This window comes from Lathamus discolor, chromosome 7 (genome assembly GCF_037157495.1).
Source record: "Lathamus discolor isolate bLatDis1 chromosome 7, bLatDis1.hap1, whole genome shotgun sequence".
In the NCBI taxonomy this organism is placed as follows: domain Eukaryota; kingdom Metazoa; phylum Chordata; class Aves; order Psittaciformes; family Psittacidae; genus Lathamus; species Lathamus discolor.
In genome coordinates this window covers 16989512-17008806 of record NC_088890.1, presented here as the reverse complement: position 1 = coordinate 17008806, position 19295 = coordinate 16989512, and the positions used below count along the sequence as shown (strand labels likewise).

Below are 19295 nucleotides of genomic sequence, written 5' to 3'. Positions count from 1 at the left end.
TTAACTAACAAGAACAATTCCTAGTCTAACCTTGTAATAAAGGACAAACTTGAAAACAAATGCTGAAAAGCAATTCCTTTGTGATAAACAAATACAGAAGCAAACAGACGTCCAGATAAAAGCTTTAGATACTGTCCAAGTAACTAAAGAGAAGTGAAATCAGTCTTCCTTAATACTTACTTTACGTTCAAAGTTCCCCTGTGTGAACAAGAGAAATACAAGGAATGAAGTTACACTAGTACTAACTGTAGTTTATCCTTCAGATTTTAGTCAGTGAGAACTGCTGCTGCAGAAGCAAAGGCATGTGCAGGTACAGAACAACAGCAGTCTTCCACTTTGTATTTTTTATGTTAAACACATTCAACACATGCTGCCAAGGCCTACTAAAATTAGAAAATTAAATGCAGAAATATATTCTTAAAATATGGATGCATCACTAATACTTCACTTTGTAACTGATTTCATGTTATTGATGGAGATCAAGTAATAAATAAAACTCTAAAGCTTCTACACCTCCAGGTTGCTCAACCTGCACACACATACACCCTCCTAAAACAAATGACAAAGAAAGCATGTGTATTTCTTTCTTAGTATACTAAACTCAAAGACCCAATACAGTTAGATCATAGCCCCAAGCTGCTTCCTCCACTCCCTAAAAATCTAGACGCTATTTCAGTAGAGCACAAACCACCTTTATTATAATTACTATTAAGCTATCAAGCCACATGAGTCAGTCAAACAAATTTCAAAGGAAAAAAGAGAAAAGAAAAAAAGATGGAGCACTAGTAATTATCAGATTATGAATGTGCCCACTCTGCTATCGAGGTTTTAAATAGAGCACCTATTCTTTGGACTAATTTGCTTTATACAATGCAAGAATATTGTAAAAAAAAAAGAAAGAAAGGAAAAGCCCAATGTTTTGCAAGGAGAGGGTCTTTTAATGTTAATGACACAAAAACCAACAAACCAAACAAACCAGGAGAGCTCCTGTGCTTTATTCCCAGTAAATTCGTAATTACGGAGGAAGTAGGCAGCTGAAAGTACTACTAAAAACTTTAAAGCACTTTCATTTTAAAGGTGACCGTAACTCATAGGAACATATGCAATAACCCACGAATATGAGTTACATCTGAAAACTTGAACAGTATTTTTCTGAAGGACCACTATTCTCCTTACACTATCCTTCAGAAGTTTTCACATCATCTGACTTCCATCATGCAAATTTCCTTAGAATTATTTCAGGAAGTCAGCAAGGAATGAGACCTGACCTGCAAACTAAGGCAGACAAAGCATAAACACTTTGTGATTAATGTAGCACAGTAATTCCTAAGGAATTCCACAGGACATATCAGCCAAGTACAAAATAAGAAAGCATGAGCAAATGATGATTAAGAGTAAGAAGCAACCTGAAAGAGGTTTAATTTAATGCTAAGCACTCTCGTTAACTGCTAAAAGAGAAATACTTCAAAGATGGACTGAACTCTTACTCCATATCACATCCATGACCTAATGATGTACAAGTGCACTTCCATACTCCCTTCTGCTCGGATATCCTATTGATGTTTTAAAGATGACATTCAGCTAATCTTTGAATTTTAATTGAGAAGCTCAGAGCAGAACTAAACAGTATCATATATACCTCTTCAGCCAGATTCACAGGCACCATTTTGCTTCATAACAATCTTCCTCAGTATGCTCTACTATTTTAAAAACAATACATTACGAAGCGCTCTGCTGCTCAGGAAGCAGCTGAAAAGCACATAACCTCTCCTTCAATATCAAAGTGAAACCCTGGAAAGAAAAACTCAATTTGCACTAAAATATTTGTCATTAGTTACAGTATCCGAGTTGCTCAAGTTAGTATATAATCCCCAAAATATTTAACTTCTGCTGTTAGATATCTCCAAGAATAAACACAGGTGGTTTTTTTCAATGAACTGATTACTATTACAGATCAGGAGACATAAAACTGGAAGTTAACACTGCAGCACCTTGCACCTTTGTGCAACTGCCGCAGCTGACAGGGAAGGAAGCCTGCCTGCCTGCCTTCATATGTGCTGTTCAAAACAGAAAACTTCCCAAATCCAAGACTCTGTCTCGAACACTGGACAGACCATTTCTGTGGCTTTAATTTCACTGCCTTAACACATCCACCCAGAGGTTCCCTGTTAAAATCACAAGTGTCGTGGTCAAGGACACATTTTAAGAATATATATCCATCCCTGGTTATGTCCTCAGCCTGACTTCTGAAGCTGTCACCTTGCATCTCTTCGCAACTCTAGCAACTTGTCAATTCTGCACTTACACCGATCCAATAAAGGCTCTCGGGAAAACCCCATATGCATACATTTCCTGCCACAGCCCACTGGATACATGTCTCTTGAGGTTCTTCCACCCAGTATCATCATCTTCTTCCCACACATTCACTACACTCCACACTCTGCTATAAACAGCCAAATCCTGATGTCCTTTGATCACATAGACAAAACCAATTAAAATGAGGGATGAAACTCCAGGGAGGGTCAGGGAATAAACATAAAACTGGAAGTAATTTCCCAAGTGACACAAGAGAATAGAAGTGTCTTTTGTAGTCTAGCTAGTTTCAGTGACTTTTACCACATTGACAGAGTGCCATTATGGCAGAAAGGGAACCACTGGTATTACTACGACTACATGAAGACATTTGCCACATGGTTAAACCAAAGGCCAAGAGCTCATGCTGATTTTAAGCTACTTCTCACTTCAGTACTGTATGTACTCAAAGCATACCAAAACCCCAGATAACTTATCTAAAGTGTTCTCTAACTCATAGCGTGCAGATGCAGCCAAGTGAGCTAGACGAATTTAATACTGAGCCAAAAGTAGACACATGAAGATAAGCACATTATTTGCGCAGACATCTTTCATACTCACAACATATACAATCAGGTTATTTAAACAAGCTTCAAATTTTCTTAACATAATACTTTACAAAAATAACCTCTCAATTTCATATTTGCTTTTTAAACACAGCCATGGAAACATTCTTAAACATCGGTTTGACCTGCCTTCGCAACTGGAAGCTAAAAAAGTGTTAACCTAGGAAAACACAGTGAAATTATTAATTTCCTAAATTGTCCAAACTTAAAAAATGCAATATTAATAAACAGACCTGGGGTCTGTCCAATGGGATTATCTGAGACTCTCAGATTTTTTGTGTTTCCTCTGTCTTTAAGTGTCCTTTAAATGCTAAGCAGTCCATGAGCACACAGGATCTGGTCTTTCACAATGAGGTAGAAGTACAGTCCTATCTGTAACATTCATAGAAGACAGAGATATCAGAATCTCTGACTGAACATTTACTCGCTATCAAAGCCTTCTATGACAACAGTTAACAACGGAAACCTAGAAAACACAAAGCCATGGCTGACTGCCACCCACACTGTTAAACAACATAGGAAAGAGTTGTTTCCCTGACCCTATAGAGGGACCTTCATCTGCTGTTCAATAAAACACAGAACTCTTCCTCCCTCAGGTCTTTGAAACTGTAAGAAGGGAAGAGCACCGGCTTTTCAGATGAAGCATTACTGAGAGTGCCACTTGCCTAAAGGGCTCTGACTACAGGAAGTGACACTGACCAGCCTTGTTAATTTCATTTTCTCTCTAAGATGATCAGAAGATGATAAGCAGAAACTTGAAGCAAAGGAACCACTCTGCTGCTTTGCACAGCCTCATTGCATAAAGCTGTATTTGAAAAGCTGGTTGCCACCACTAATGTTTGAGAGCTTTATCTGTAAACATTTAACTTCAGAGGATCCTTTCAACTGCACTTGCCAACATTCAAGAGAAAAACTTTACGCTGACTTCCCTGGAAAAGGTCTTGCAAGCCTCAGAACAAGATAAACTGATTATGAAACAGAAAAGTTGCCTTCAATGACATTCAAAGCTCGGGTGGAGTGATGTTTTTTGTTCATGGTTTTTTGTTTTAAAAAGAAAAATGCTATATACAGAGATATGACACATCTAAAACAATTACATCCAACTATATACTGCATTTTTCCAGTCTATAACTTTATTTAAATATATTTGACAACAAACTACAGCTGCTTTTATATTTAGAGGTGCTTTAAATTACTGCTGACTTGGGTTGCAGGACACACAAAATCACTGTAATTGTTTTAATAAATCTGTGCTCACACGTGCACATCCCCTGAACTTCAACCCAGTCACTACCAGTGTCCTCCTCTTCACCTCTCATGGTTTTTTCTGCATACCCTAAACAGAACATCTCTCAGACAAAATAAACATCCACATCTAGACAGTAATTGCAAACTGCTTTTTAATGCCTTCTGTACAGTTTGTTCTTGTCCTCTCGCATATCCCATCTCATATTTAGGTTGTATATTTTCAAGAGCAGAAGCTGTGTTTTACTTTGTAAAGTTTCCACCCTGAAAGGGCTGCAGAAATAGCTGGTCTCTCAATGCTTAAAAACACTGATTTGTTCCACAGTTTACTTTCTCCTTGTTTCTTTAAAACTTAATTAGAGAACAGACATAAGAACACACCACATCCACAAGGTGACATAGAGTAAAGGGTCTAAAAGAGGATCCCCTATCAATAAAAGTCAGAAACCTTTACTCACATTATAGGTCAAGGACACAAGATCTCCAAATGAAAGCACTGGAAGTTTAGGGAAAGAAAGCACACCTTTTCCCACTTTTCCCCCTCCTAAGTTACCTTCTAATAATGAGGGAGCATTCAGTAAGCTGAGGTCTGAAATTCTGGGTATGTCAAGTACCACCATAAACAAACAACATCTTGCACTAAAGCTCAGTTACAGTCCAAACTATAAACACTGAGCTTTGCAGAACACAGTGTGTTTCGACAGTAGTGTTTCATTGTCCTGCTTGGGTTATGTTTTCTTAGAGGGCTACAGTATTAACAGGAGTATACAGGTGGGTTTGAATTTTTGCTATTTAGCAATAGATTAAAAAGTTATTTCGATACTTTATAATAACCCTTTTAAACATGCAACAGCAGCGATAAACATAGCCAGCTTCAGTGAGAAAAAACACACACTTGTCCACAACGATTTAATGGCAGAAATGTTAAGAAGATATTGCACAATAACACATGATCTTCCATATCACATGCTTGGCAGTACGCTCGATTCACAGTGATAACTCCGCTCAGACCCCAGGCGCACTTCGGGCGGTTACACGGCAGCTCTACAGCTGCTTTCTGACACCCCGCATAGGGAGAGAGCCTCTCGCTGGACTCGGAGGGCCTAAAGCCAGGGCGAGCCAGCGTCCCCTCGGAGGCACCGCTCCGCAAGGGCGCAGCTCTCCGTGAGCGGGCGGCAGCGGCGATGGGCAGGACCCCGCTGAGCGCACCCAGCGAGGGGCCGCCGTGCTGCGAGGAGACGCTGCCACAGCCTCCCCCCCACTCCCCATTCAATCTGTCCCGGGGCAGCCGCACCGAGGCTGGGGCGGCGGCGGAGACCAGCCGGCCTGCCGAGCCGCTTCCCTCCTCTCCCCGGGGGCAGGACCACGCCGAACCCGGCCCGCCGCCGCCCCTCAGAGCCGGCACTCACGTTCGAAATCGTAGTCGTCGTCCTCGTCGCCGCGGTCCGGCTCCTCCTCGCCGTTGGACTCGGTCTGCATGGGCTCCCCATCGAAGCTAACCACCTTGCGGGTGCCGCCGCCCTCCTGGTCGCGTGCGTCTCGCAGGCGGGAGAAGTAATCGGCGGCGAAGCCCAGCAGGTCGGACGGCCGGTGCCGCAGCACCTCCACCGTGTAACCCTGCAGCAGCTCCGTGAGGCCCGGCGGGATCTCGATGTTCATGGTAGCGGGGACAGAGGAGGCGGTGGCCGCCACGTTCCCCCCACCCCCGTACCGCAGCCGGTGACGGTGCCGGGCTCCGGGCCTCCGTCCGCGGGCGATGACTGACACCCTCCCCTCCGGTCACACGAGCCGCGCCGGAGCAAGGGGGGAAGGAGCGGTTCCGTGTCCGCATGCGCGGCAGCGGGCACGGGGCCAATGGCAGCAGTGCGTGCGTCACTGCGAGGCGCGGCGAGAGGGCGGCGGCGGGGGGCGGGCATCGGGTGACCGGTAGTAAGGCGGGGAGGGGCCCGTGTGGGCATGGCCTGGGGGCGCGCACAGCCGGGTCGGGCACCCCGGGGTTGTGCGGGCCCGGTGAGGGCCGGGCGGCGTGTTGTTGGTGTGCCGTTCGGGATCCCAGCCTGCTTTGTGTTGGAAGGGAGCTCAAATCTGAGAGAGCTCCTGCCACGGGCAGGGACCCCTTCCACTGGAGCAGGCTGCTCCAAGCCCCTGTGTCCAGCCTGGCCTTGAACACTGCCACGGATGGGGCAGCCACAGCTTCTCTGGGCACCCTGTGCCAGCGCCTCAGCACCCTCACAGGGAAGAGCTTCTGCCTAAGAGCTCATCCCAGTCTCCCTTCTGTCAGGTTAAAGCCATTCCCCTTGGCCTGTCCCATTGTCCAAAGCCCCTCTCCAGGTTTCTTGTCACCCCTTTAGGCACTGGAGCTGCTCTCAGGTCTCCCCTTCAGGAGCCTTCTCTTCTCCAGGCTGCCCCAGCCCAGCTCTCTCAGCCTGGCTGCAGAGCAGAGCTGCTCCAGCTCTCACAGCATCTTTGTCATGACCCTGTACACTGATTTCTTCTTCACTTTCTTCACAGTGCCTGCGAGAGTGCTTTAGGGCTCCACAGGAGCAGGAGAGTGCGGTTTTCTTTGATTGCATCTATTACCTAAATCTAGATCTCATTCTTGGTTGGAATTAGATTTAGGACCTCCAACTGCTCTTGTTTCTTGTCATAATTAAGTCATTAAAGAACTATTCTTAAAACTAGTGAGCACAAGACAGGTCTTCACACCTTTTGGTAAAAGCTGAGTAAATCCATAGTGCCATCATCTGTAAAACATCAGCAGTCATATTGATCTGCTTAATGATGAGAGCATTCAAGATTAAGAATTCCCGAAAAGTGAAACATCTCATTAATTGCTTATAGATGCGAGCTTTGGAGATACCTATTCACATGTTGGTAAACATGCTTTATTCAGTTTTTTGCTCGTATTCTCTGAACAAAACCTGTCATCTGTCTGTCCAAGGGAGGTTCGGCTGATGCCCAGGGGCTGGTGACAGGCTGCATGTCTTGGAGCCATCATCCCTTAAGGTTTGACGTTGCTGGAAAGCTAGTTTTGGGAGAAAAGAGGCCTATGCAAACATGAGTGGCTGCTGCATGTTGTCAGTGTAAATATTTAATTCTTTCGTTTCAGCAAGAAAAGGGCAGAAATCAGCTTGTACTCAAAATACGCGATTTCACTTACTAGCTCAGAATTGGCTGAGGCAACTTACTGAGTGTTTTGGTTTTACTTGTTCATGTGCCAAAGGGTCACCTTGCTAATCCGGATGGTTCCCACCACACTCCCATACACAACTAGTCTGTTCATCGCTGTTGCATGGAGGACATCCACGGCCGTGAATCCCAGAGCACCCCATTCACTGCTTTTACTGAGTTTATTCCCCAGGAGAGAAGTTGGAAATCTCATGGCATTTATTACAGCACAGCCTCTTCTGTAAAAGGTGTTCTTTGTAATACAGCTCCCGTATTTTTATGTGAAGTAAGATTACATCTTGAATCCATACAGGAATTAAAAACAAGCACAGGAGGTAGGCTGGCCACATCTCATCAGTTCATCTGGAGGGTTCATATGAAGCCATTTCATTTTTATTCTACAGCAGGCACAACAATTGCCATATCCCTTTTCTCAAATGCTGATTTATGCTGATTTGTTATTTACCAGCCCTACCATAATATCTTTTTGGTAGTCTCGAGAGCACATTACTTGTTTGTCTTACATACTGTTAGAACTGGTACAGAGAAATCATTCTGATCAAAGTAAGATGCCTAATGAGATCTTTCCATTGCCAGTTGGGTGCTGGAGACATTACTGTGGTGAAATGGTAAGAATTAAATTTTTAAAATGGAAAAAACCCCAAGGTATTGATAAAAAGCTTTGGCAAATAGGGTTAACGTTTGCTCATCATTTTTATTTGTGCCTGTGGATATAAATCTGGTTATTTATATGAAAAAATGTGTGCTAGTAAATATTCTTAAGTCTCTGGAGAGCTACATTGTGTTAGCCTTCTGATATTTATATGTCCACACATAACTAATCAGCTTCCGGGGAAAGCAAACAGCAGAGGTCTGTTTAGCCTCTTTCTGAGGTTCAACGGATGAAACACAAAGCATCCAAGATCACATGAAGCACATATTCAAGCTGATGTGCACCAGAGTTTGTCCCATTTCTTTATATACCTTTTTATTTTGTGAGCATCAGAATTGATAGCACATACATGCAAGAGAGTTGTCTGCAATGAAGTTAATTGTAATACTGCCTGCTGTGCATACATAAAGCTCATCATTTGCTTTCTTTCATCCTGAATTTGCATAACCTTTTTAATTATTACTGTAATAAGCATCCACATTAAAAGAATAGCAGAAAATAAATTAGGAAATGCACTCTGCAGCCTTAATTTGATCCCCTTTATAATAACAATTGTAATTCATGCAGCATGACCAATGCCATTTCTTTCTGCTGGCTTTATGCTGTATTCAGCACCCAGTATGGAATTAGATAAGAACTGTGTAGCTGATGAAGCTATTCTCACACTATTCCCATGAAAATACATATATTTTTCAGTATCGTACTGTCTCCTAATAATTTCTCAGTATCTGAAGGGCTGTTCCCATATTTATCATGTGTTAAGGTTCCTTCACTCTGCCTGTCTTACCCAGTGCTATGCGACTTTGATGCACCTTTAATGAAACTATGATGGAGCTTCAGTGCTTTTCCCACTAGCAGGAGCAGCAATGGATCAAGCAAAAAAGGAAAATAGTCTGTGTAGTCTTGCACTGGGGAAAAATAATCAGATTAAACCTTGAGGCTGGCTCCTTAAAAAGTAAAATAAATCCCTTCCTAACAAGTAATAATTTACTTCTCATAAACCTGTCAGCACCAGCCAGAGCTCAGACACTATGTAAACATACGTACATCTTGGATTAATTACACTTGCCTTCAGAGTCTCTGCAAGTAATTCAGTACAAGGATAACGCAAGAAAACACTAAATATTCTGGTGATGATTGGTATCTCTTGTTTAAGGGAATTTAGATTAATTACCACAACTATAGCTTTTGTGTGTTGTTGCAAGTGGCACACTAGGAAGACTTCTGAAGTCAGGCATTTCCCAAAGCAGCCCTCCCTCCAAGCCAGGCTCAGAGCCTTCTGCGAGCAAAATGAAATCCTGCCTTCACCCTGCTAAGCTGTGGAGTTCAGTGGTGTGGGATGCTTTTGGCACAAAAACCGTGAACTGATGAGGAGTAAATTCAGCAGCAGCTTTGAAATTCAGCGGTTGATTTAGCTTTGAATTGTTTGTCAGTTCTAGACGTTTTCCTGTTTCCTGCCTCGCAACTACTTTAGTTCAGTGCAGATTTCTGAAGCCCTCCATCCAACATCATGGAGCTGTACAGCTGAGGACAAACAACTGTTTGATAATCTTGGGCAAAACATTGTAAATCACAGGACGTCACATTTTCTGTGTTCCATTGTGTGCTGAAGCCAATGACACAGGTTTGTCCCTGTCACCGGTCCTCTAGCATCTCCAGTTCTTCTATTATGGATGTCAGAGGATACATCCATGGCTACTTCCATCCATTTCCAGTTTGAGAATTCCTGTTCATGACTCTCTCATCTTGTTTTGAATCTTCAAGCGCAGTGTGCTTCCGTGTGCCTCAGGGCAGCAAAGTTCCAGAAGTTAAATACCTGTTCAATAAAGCTGCACTTCTCTTTCCTCAGTTTTTAGATGCTCTTCCCAGATTTACCAACTGCCCCCTACTCCTGGTGTTGCAGGATTCAGTGAATGATGGTTCTGCATGTGTTTTATTTGGTGATTTTGTAAAACTTCATCTTCTCTTGCTTCAGCCTTCTCAAAATTAAGGTCTCTCCTCCAAAGGCAGCTGCTTCATCTGCAGGATTACATTAAATGCTCTTTTCTGTACCAGCTGAACTTTACTATGCCTGTCATGAGCACTGTGCACAGGTCTGGTCTCCACATCTCAAAATGTGTGCTTTACATGGTTTTAATAGCAGAAAACCAGCAGAAAATATGTTCTCTAACACATTGTGTTACGGGTTTTTTTGGCTGCTGTATCATAATGAACTGAAGATATCCAGTCTTCATAAGGTGAGAAAATTCCCCCTTCCCTTGGTCTGTATCCCAGTGACCACCCTCATTGTAAAAAACATATCTTGAGTTTTGTATTTGAAATTCTCTGTTTAACATCAAACTTTGTTTTTCTAACTGCTGCATACTCCTGTCTCTGTGAATGTGCATATACATCATGTATCTGCATGCATAATGTACACAGAACTTCTCAGTTTTCATTTTAACAGGGAAAGGAACACTAAGAAAATACAGTCATCTGGGCTTACCTACCAGGATGCAGAGATCCTTCAACACAGTGCACAAGATAAAACTGCTTCTCCTGACTGTGTTTGGTTTTCTTCTTAGGAAAGCTCTAAGCTCCAGAAACCAAAGCTTTGGTACTCTAACAAGCCAGTTTGCTTGTGGCCGTAAGCAAGATTCAGTATATACTTTTCTTGTTAGTTTTCAGGGTGAGTAGTTTGGGTACTGTGTATTTCAATAAATGATACAGGACCATCTATCACCAGTGCAAAGACAGGAGAAAAAAATCAGCCTTTTGAATAAATATATATAAATACTGGTATCAGCTGAAGTATGTTACTTTGCCAATGCCTTTAGTCCGTCAAAAATATTTTGGATAATTCTTGGGAAGATAGTTTGCTGCATTTGTTGATAAATCTCAAAGTATTGAGTTAGGAGAAACATCTGTATAAATGTCCAGATTTTCAGTGGCATAACTGAGTTTGTGAACGGACAAAACACTGATTCTGTTGGTAACAATTGCAATTTTTCAGGCAGTAGAAAACTTCTATTTTAAAATACCTGATTTTGTAAAACATTTGTCCTGGCCTTTACCTGAATATAAAAAGAAATATCTCTGAAGATCAGTTGTGCCATAACATAAAATGGCACATGTATGAATCTAGATAAAACTAGTCTCTGCAACATAAGACATGTGGGTTGACCACGTTGTTTAAACTACCCTGAGCAACACTACGTAGCAGATGTAAAGCTTATGGTTTCGACGTCAGAGAAGACCTAAGCAGTGGCACTCCAAAGCAGGGGATATTCAAATAAGAACTTGGCTAACCATTTGTTTCTCTTGCATCCAAAGTGAAAACCCTACTCAGTTCTACTTTAGTTTCTGTACCCAGCACTGAAAACATTACATGAAGAACTCTGGTGAGGCTGCTTTGAATTCTAGGCAGAGGGAATACATTTTAGATTGTTTTGTTTTAAGAGAAGACAGAAAATTAATCAGCCTGTGTATTGTTCAAGGACTAATCTGAATCCAAAGGATCAATTTCTATCGGTGTTTTCTAGCAGAACCTGTTCAAACCAAAGTTTGTTGAAGATAAGGGGTGTGTCTCTCAGAGCTCTGAAATTCATTTCTTCCTTGAGCCTTTGCTTGCAAATCTGAGATTGTCTTTTACTGTGTGTACTTGTCCCTTCCCTCTCTACCTTCTCACATATCCATCTGACACAGTTCTATTATCAGCATTTCCATAATGCCACTACCTATCCCACGGAGCACTTCAGACACATTATTGCTTTATCACTATTGCTACAGCTCCTGTTTTCACATCTTCTCTTACCACCTTTGTCCATTGAATGATACTAACCATTTCTCATGTGTTTTCCCATTTGCAGTATATCTTCACTAGCTTCTTGTCCAATAACCATTGCCATTTCCAAAACTTCACTTCTAAGATGTACCCTAAATCCATAATCTATCACTCACCCCATCTTGCTCATTTGATGGGGCACCTTGAGCCGCTTTCCACACTGAGCCTGTCTCTCTCCCTTCTCTTGCAGCACTTGATCTCTTGCCAAGCCTGGAGTCACGGTGTCTTTACTCTTTAGCCTTGTTTTATGGAAACCACAAGAAGCAAGAAGCAAGCCATGACACATTTCACTGTTCCCAGTGTTTATGTCCCTGCCTTTTGGTGCCCACAGATCCTCTCCACAAACAAAAGTGCTGCACACTGGGCAGTACTACAGTGAATGGTACATGAAAGTTTCATTTTACCAACTCAGCACAGTGTGTCAACCAATTCCAAGTACTAAAATTGCAGTATTAAATGTGAATTACAACAGTAATAAATCCCCAGCATTTTACATTTCACTCTGAAAACTCTTTTATGAGCTCTATTACAGCTGTTAGCACGTTTTAATTAAACATATAGCACAGCATGCAGCTCAGTTAACCTGTTTTCAGTTTTCAGAGACAATCAGCAGTTCCAATTGCAATTTTCTGTCATTCTTCACATGCTGTGCTTTAGCACACATTATAAAAATGACAATAGAGGATTCTGTATCTCAGAGGAGGATAATGGGGACGTGAAACTTCTTACTTCAAGACTATTCTTTCCAACTCAGTTTAGGTTCTTAAGCTTTATAAAAGTATTTGATGTTTGACTGCAGCAGCATCTGAAAGCAGAGGGTTATAAAGCCACCTCACCATGTTTAGATCCCTTCTTGTCAGTCCCAGCAAAAAACTGATTCATTTGTAGGGCTGAAAAATGCTGCCTTCAACTATCACTTAGATCATGTCTGTATCAGAAACTAGTTGGGTGGGTGTTCGTGTACAGTGCCTCTCCTGAGGTTTGTTTTTGTGACTTCAGTTCCCAATGCTATCAGTGCAAAAGAGTTGTATTAGAAAAAGAGGAAGAGAAGAATCTGGTTCTAGAGAATGCAGTAGCACAACCTTCTGTTGCAGCTGGTTTCAAGTGTCTCTCCGTTGACATCTAGTGTCCGTGCAGAAAGATCTTTAGATTCCTCACAGCTGTGCTGGCAATATTTATCTCTAAATGTTTAAACTTGTGTAGTTAAGAGCTCTTATTGATAATACCAAGTCAGCCAGTGGGTGAGACTGATGGTGAAAACACAGGAATCTCCCTGCACGTAACCTGACATTTTGTGGTGTCAGTGACATCTGTAGATCTGAATGACTCCAGAAACCCTTCCAATGCTTTGCACTTCAGAAATACTATTATTTTTTAAGTTACCCTGTAAATAGCTGTAAAATGCTTTCAATCTCTATCCCTTTCCTCAGGGCGCACAAGCAGTTGTGAATGAATAAATATTCAGTACAGATTTTATGAAGGCTGTACTTTGTAGTCAGGCATTATTCCAATTTTCTTTAATTAAACAAGAGTCTTTTCAATGATAGAAACCTCTTTATTACACTCCATTATATCATTGAAAGCTATTTAATAAGTAAGTGGTTTTATTTTTACAATGACAACATGAGTTATTTTCATATTTATTTATACTGCAGAAATTCCAAATTTTCCCAAGGATTTGCTGTTCTGCTTTTGCAAAATCTCAAACCATGGCAGTTAGGAATTAACCATGTTGTTACTGTACAGTCTGCTCCATAAGCAACTCCACTTTCCCAGTACTTCCTCCTGCTCCTCAATCAGCCTGAAGTTGGGTAGTGCACACAGAAGCTATGTTAGAGTCACAGCCCCACCGTGCTTGGTCCTAGGCTGATGTGGAAAAGTCCTTCCCTACTCTGGAAACTCCCTGTAGGTTCATATTCTAATTGTTTCCGTTGTTACCTGGTTTTGAAAGGCTGTTATTCCAAGTAAATTATGTTATGAAAGCTTAACAGAATTTGCTGCCTTAATATTTCTGTAAGTATTAATATTCTGTAAGTATTACTTAAGAAGAGGACAGGTCCACTGAACACTGGGCATGGCTCCTATCCGTGACTGACTGTGACTCTAAGGGGTTCATGGGTGTTTCTTGGCAGTGTTTTATGATCCTAACCTTTCCAGCCTTTCCTCAATATCTCATAAGCTCTAGAGGAGCTCTCTCTTGGTTTGGTGATACATGACATAGTGAGGTCATGTCCTTGCTGGCTGGTGGAAGCTACTAATGTGCAAGTAATAGATCTTTGCCTCTGCTGAAAAAGAGCTAGAACAGCCTTAAACTTACTCTGTGAAGGTCAGAGGAGGGTGATATAATATTTCCCCAGTTTCTGGAAAAGGGGCTGTCATCAGTTTCTGTGGACAGAGAAATATTTTCCCTCCTTCTCCTTTCAGTGTTCTGTTATTTAAAAACATGTGTTACATTAGCCCAACTGTCAGAGAGTCTGTACAGAAAGAACCTGCTGAATCAATGCATGCAGAATGGGAGTGAAAGCATCACTAAAATGTATCCTGCTTGGATTATTCATAATTCAACTATAAAGCAAAACATGATCATGAGCAATAAAGGTATGTGACATAAATAATTTCATTCAGAGCAGTGCATTAGTGCAGGCACTGACAAAACTGCTGCAGCAGTTTAATATGCAGTGGCTTTATAATGAGAGTTATAACTGTATGTTTGTATCTGTCCTTGCCACCATCCTTCTGACAGACAGACTTTTCATCCCCCAATAAGATTCAGTGCTTCCAGCAACCCCAAATTCTCCCACTGAGGTGTCAATGGAAGGCTGCATCCAAGAGCATCGTGTTGCTATGGCAACGCATTCCACTTCCCCAGGGACCTCGTTGCCTCGGCAACATCGGCGGTAGATCAAACTCTGTCAAAGCAGCTGCCCCCTAAAAAGCAGGACAGCCCTGGCCCTGGTGACACGAGTGCACAGAGATAGATGACCTGATGGGTGAAGAACCATACACTCACAGCCTGGTCTGGACTAGGAGAGAGTGACCAGAGAGTGGTTCTTCACAGGCAGTGAGGTGAGGTTACTGCCAAAAGGAGCTTTAGCATTTGGTGAGTTAAAATCAGATGGCAGGAAAAACTGTATCAGCAGGAGGGGATTAGCTGAAGGGAGCAAGTGTTGAGGTCACTGTTCTTGCTTTGTATAATCAGAACCTGCAAACATACTGCAACATCAGAAACAATCGCCTCTTGTTATATGGTGCATCTATGAATGGAGGTAATGTTGATTTTGAGTAGTCCAGTACACAGCATCATGTACACAGTGGATTAAAGATCAATTTACTACATGCCTGTGTTCATACAGAGCCTCCCACTTGATGTGTCTTCAGGCAGTCCAGCAACCAGACCCCACCTGTGGAAAAACACAAGTTCTCAAGAGCCCATAGACCCTTAATCATAACCAAGCTCATGATGATCTGCACCAAACATGTTCTGTGGACTTCACAAGAGCCATCTGTGTAACTGCTAGCAAAATGAGGGGTTCAAGTTTTGATGCATGGATGTCAGTTATCCACAGCACTTGAACAGCTGTGAGAAGCAGGCAGATGGTAAAGGACAGAAGAATTTACACAAGACGACAGGTAATATCCTTGTCATTTGTCTGTTGTTGTTGTAGGAATCTTTTCTCCCTTTACACTGTTGAATTAAGAAGCCCTTGAATACATAGCATCTCTTGAACACAACCCTCTGTTTCTGTGTGCTAGCAGTGCTTCGCTTTTCTTTTAAGCTTTCACTGAATCTTGCAGAAGAGCACAGCCTGCTTCAGGAGTCTAGTGTTACTTTCTGCCTTTGGAGACAACATGTGCTGCAGTGCTGTGTCTCAATGATGTTAACGTATCTGGTTTTAAGTAAACATTGCCTGTACTTACAGCTACAGCACTACTACTTGATTTCATAGAATTACAGAAGGGTTTGGGTTGGAAGGGACCTCATCCACTTCCAACCCCCTGCCACAGGTAGGGACACTAGAGCAGGTTGCTCCAAGCCCTGTCCAACCTGGCCTTGAACATTGCCAGGGAAGGGGCAGCCACAGCTTCTCTGGGCACCCTGTGCCAGCGCCTCAGCACCCTCACAGGGAAGAGCTTCTGCCTAAGAGCTCATCTCAGTCTCCCCTCGGGCAGGTTCAAGCCATTCCCCTTGTCCTGTCCCTACAGGCCCTTGTCCAAAGCCCCTCTCCGGGTTTCCTGTAGCCCCTTTAGGCACTGGAGCTGCTCTCAGGTCTCCCCTCCAGGAGGCTTCTCTTCTCCAGGCTGCCCCAGCCCAGCTCTCTCAGCCTGGCTCCAGTGCAGAGCTGCTCCAGCCCTCGCAGCATCTCCATGGCCTCCTCTGGGCTCACTCCAACAGCTCCACGTCCCTCTTGTGCTGTTGCCCCAGAGCTGGATCAGGACTGCAGGGGTGGGGGCGTCTCCCCAGAGTGGAGCAGAGGGGCAGGATCCCCTTGCTGAGCTGCTGCTCACACTCTGGGGGTGAAGCCCAGCACATGGGGGGTTCTGAGCTCAAGCGCACACTGAAGCCAGGTCATGGGGACCTTCTACCACCCACCACTCCCAAGTCCTCCTCCTTAAGGCTGCTCCATGGGCTGCTCCATCCAGTCTCTCCCAGCCTGCGTTTGTGCTTGGGATTGCGCTGACCAATGTGCAGGACCTTGCACTTGGCCTTGTTGAACTTGTATTTATCCTTGTATTTATCCTTGTATTTATCCTTGTATTTCTGATTTGCCTTATTCTCTCCGAGACATTCTTGGCACATTTTCTGCAGGACATTAGCTGTCTTTCTTCGCACAGCAAAGGTACGGTTAATTGTGTTTGCAACGGATGCCTGAACTGTGAGAAATGTTTCTCAGAGTATGCGGTTTTACATCATTTAGCCTTGAAAGGATGTTGCTTTCCCTGACCTCTTGCTGGGTTTTCTGAATGACTGTGCTAATTGCAGCAGTAGCCTTGGGAGTCACATTTTCCTTTCACATCTAGGAAAGATCCAACCTTTCTTTATTCCCTCTGAGCTGAATCACATCCAGTCCCTACATTATTCTGTGGTTTAACCACAACCAGCTGTTTTCTTGGCTCCTGTGAACACAGTCTTTTTTCTCTCTTGCCCAGAATAAACGCTGCTGCTTTCCTGGCTCATCATTTCTATCACTTCACTTTTCTGTGGACTCCTCATTCTTCCTTCTCCCCTGATGCAAACACATTTCTTATCTTCTCCATCAACACCCTTTACAACCCATCTTCAGTCGAGTCTGTCAGCAGGTGCTCTCTGTAAACATCTGCAAAGGGAGCCTGGGACACGGAGACCAGTGTGGTACCAATGTGCTCCATCCTGTTGGATTCATCTGCCATGTTTCACCTTATGCTTACATTCAGGCTGCCCTGGGAAAGGAGGATTTGCAGGAGGATCTCTATGCAGGGGATATGCATTGCTGTTGTTCCTTTGATCCTGTTTAATCATATGAGAAAGAAGAACGTAATTATGGCCTGTCTCCCTCAATCTCCTACCTGCCTCTGAGTATTTGAACTCTTTATGATAAAGGCAAGTGGGAATGTATTTTTTTCTGACAGCAGAGTGCATCCCGGAGCAGACTGGAAGTGATTCTGCCCCCATCACTCGGTGGTTTCCATTTGAGAGCAGTTTCCTGCTGAGTTATTTCCCATGTGAAGGAACATGACCATTACAAACAGCCTTGCAAGTACCACAGCCTGATCAAAGCTAGAAGCACGGTGTTTCCTCTTGATTTCCTTTGTACATTTGGCAGCCCAGTCAGACTGTGCTTCACTTTTCCACTCAACAGCTGTCTAATTTCTCCTGATCTGAAAACACCCTTATGCAGTTACTAGATTTGAGGATGCAGCATCAAAATGGGGCTTGGCTCAAACACAGCTTTTCTATTTGCCTATTTTATCTGTTTCTTTTCTGTTTAGCTTTGCATTAGAAGGTAAACTCTCTTCACTTACACTCTAAACCCATCAACCCCTTGGGCACAGGGTTATGAAAGATTTGCTATCCTGTTGAGAAGGGTATTTCAAGCTTGAAGTGTTGGTTGGCTTTGGGCTGAAATGAAACCATAACAGCAAAGACAAGAAGGGACTGGAAGGGGTACAGAAAGATGAGCTGACCTACCGGGGTGCAGTACTAGGGAGGCAGTTCAGGATGCTGGTGGTGAGGGATGGTGATTGAGCAAGCCAAGGAGAAGCCTCCTGAGCCTGAGTAGTGTGACAGTGCCAGAGAGTTACAGAAAAACCAGTCAATGAGAAAAGAGTTGATTGACGAAAGGCCCTGAAATGAGGGAGGAGGGAAAAGGCTGTAATCTGTAAACACTATAATTGCAAAGTTTTTTAATCTGAGCTGTTCTAGGAGCTGACATGGTAAGTGTTATTGCTGCTTCTGAGGCTACGTAACAGGCACAGAGACTGACAGGGGAATTTTCCACTTAGTGGCAGGGATATTAAATTATAAAGCAGATAAGACTTTATCTCCAAAGCAATGAGCTGCTATTTTCTCAAGGCCTTGCTGCCAAGCAAATGCCGTGGAAATGAAAGCAGTGATCAGAGAAAGCTGTTACGGAAAGAATGCTGATTTGAATCTTCTTTCAGTTTGCAAAATTGTTTTTACCTACTGAGAGGCTTTAAACAAGAAACTGGAAAATGTATTCCAGTTGCTTGGGGTCAAACTCAAGTCTCAGGCACACAGAAGATGAGTCCAGAGAGAGAAGCCAATAATTAGCTGCTGAAAAAAAGTCCATGGCAAATGAGAAACTCAATAGGGTGGAAAGTGAAGAGGAAAAAAGGGCAAAAGGATGGAAAATGTTATTGCAGCAGCAAAAGTGCAGCTAAACCAGAGGGTTTGAATATGTGAGGAATAACCAAAAGGTTGTATGGGAGTATTTTTTGCGAGTTAGCAAGTATGAAGGTTGCACCATGACTGCACTTGTGCTTAGAAGAAAAGCTCTAGGGAAACTGGTTTAACTGGGAAGAGCCTATTCCCACTGTGGAAAAATACAGAGACAATGAGCTCAGGAAAGAGGAAGTTAAATAAAATGTAAAGGATCCTCCTGAAGACTTTCAGTAATGAGGAAATAGGAGCTGGTGCCAGGTACCCACAGCGGCTGCCCCATCCCTGGCAGTGTGCAAGGGCAGGTTGGACGGGGCTTGGAGCAACCTGGTCTAGGGGAAAGTGTTCCTGCCAGTGGCAGGGGGTTGGAACTGTATGAGCTTTAAGGTCCCTTCCACCCAAACCAGTTTGGGATTCTGTGAAAGATCTGCTCCAGCAGCTGTTTCCTGAAGCTCAAGCAAAGGGAAGTTGTGCACTCTTTACTAATGTCTTTCCAGACTGAAGCTGTATATAAGAATAAGGATCGATGGTATCTTGTTTTAAAGACACAGTTGCTTGCCCAGTTATTCCTATCACAGGGTTGTCGTGGTT

At 43.1% G+C, this 19295-nt stretch overlaps 1 protein-coding gene and 1 long non-coding RNA gene across 10 annotated transcripts in view; one reads left to right on the top strand and one right to left on the bottom strand.

The window, feature by feature from the left end:
- PRKAR2A (protein kinase cAMP-dependent type II regulatory subunit alpha) overlaps positions 1 to 5998 on the bottom strand; it is a 59550-nt gene extending 53552 nt beyond the window's left edge. For both annotated transcript variants that reach the window (XR_010614321.1, XM_065687333.1), the window contains exon 1: positions 5573 to 5998. Coding sequence is in view for 1 of the 2 variants with exons in the window: in XM_065687333.1 (XP_065543405.1) it covers positions 5573 to 5822 (250 nt within the window). In the remaining variant the exon portion in view is untranslated. The remainder of the gene's footprint in view (positions 1 to 5572) is intronic.
- Positions 5999 to 8816: 2818 nt separating this feature from the next.
- Positions 8817 to 19295, top strand: part of LOC136018514 (uncharacterized) — a 19870-nt gene continuing 9391 nt past the window's right edge. For 2 of the 8 annotated variants that reach the window (XR_010614461.1, XR_010614463.1), the window contains exons 1-2: positions 11575 to 12209; positions 15181 to 15457. This is a non-coding gene — a long non-coding RNA (uncharacterized LOC136018514). Of the gene's footprint in view, positions 10242 to 10263; positions 10631 to 11574; positions 12210 to 15180; positions 15458 to 16975; positions 17719 to 19295 lie in introns of those variants that run through there. The other 6 variants (XR_010614464.1, XR_010614462.1, XR_010614460.1 and 3 more) reach the window with 5 other exon arrangements.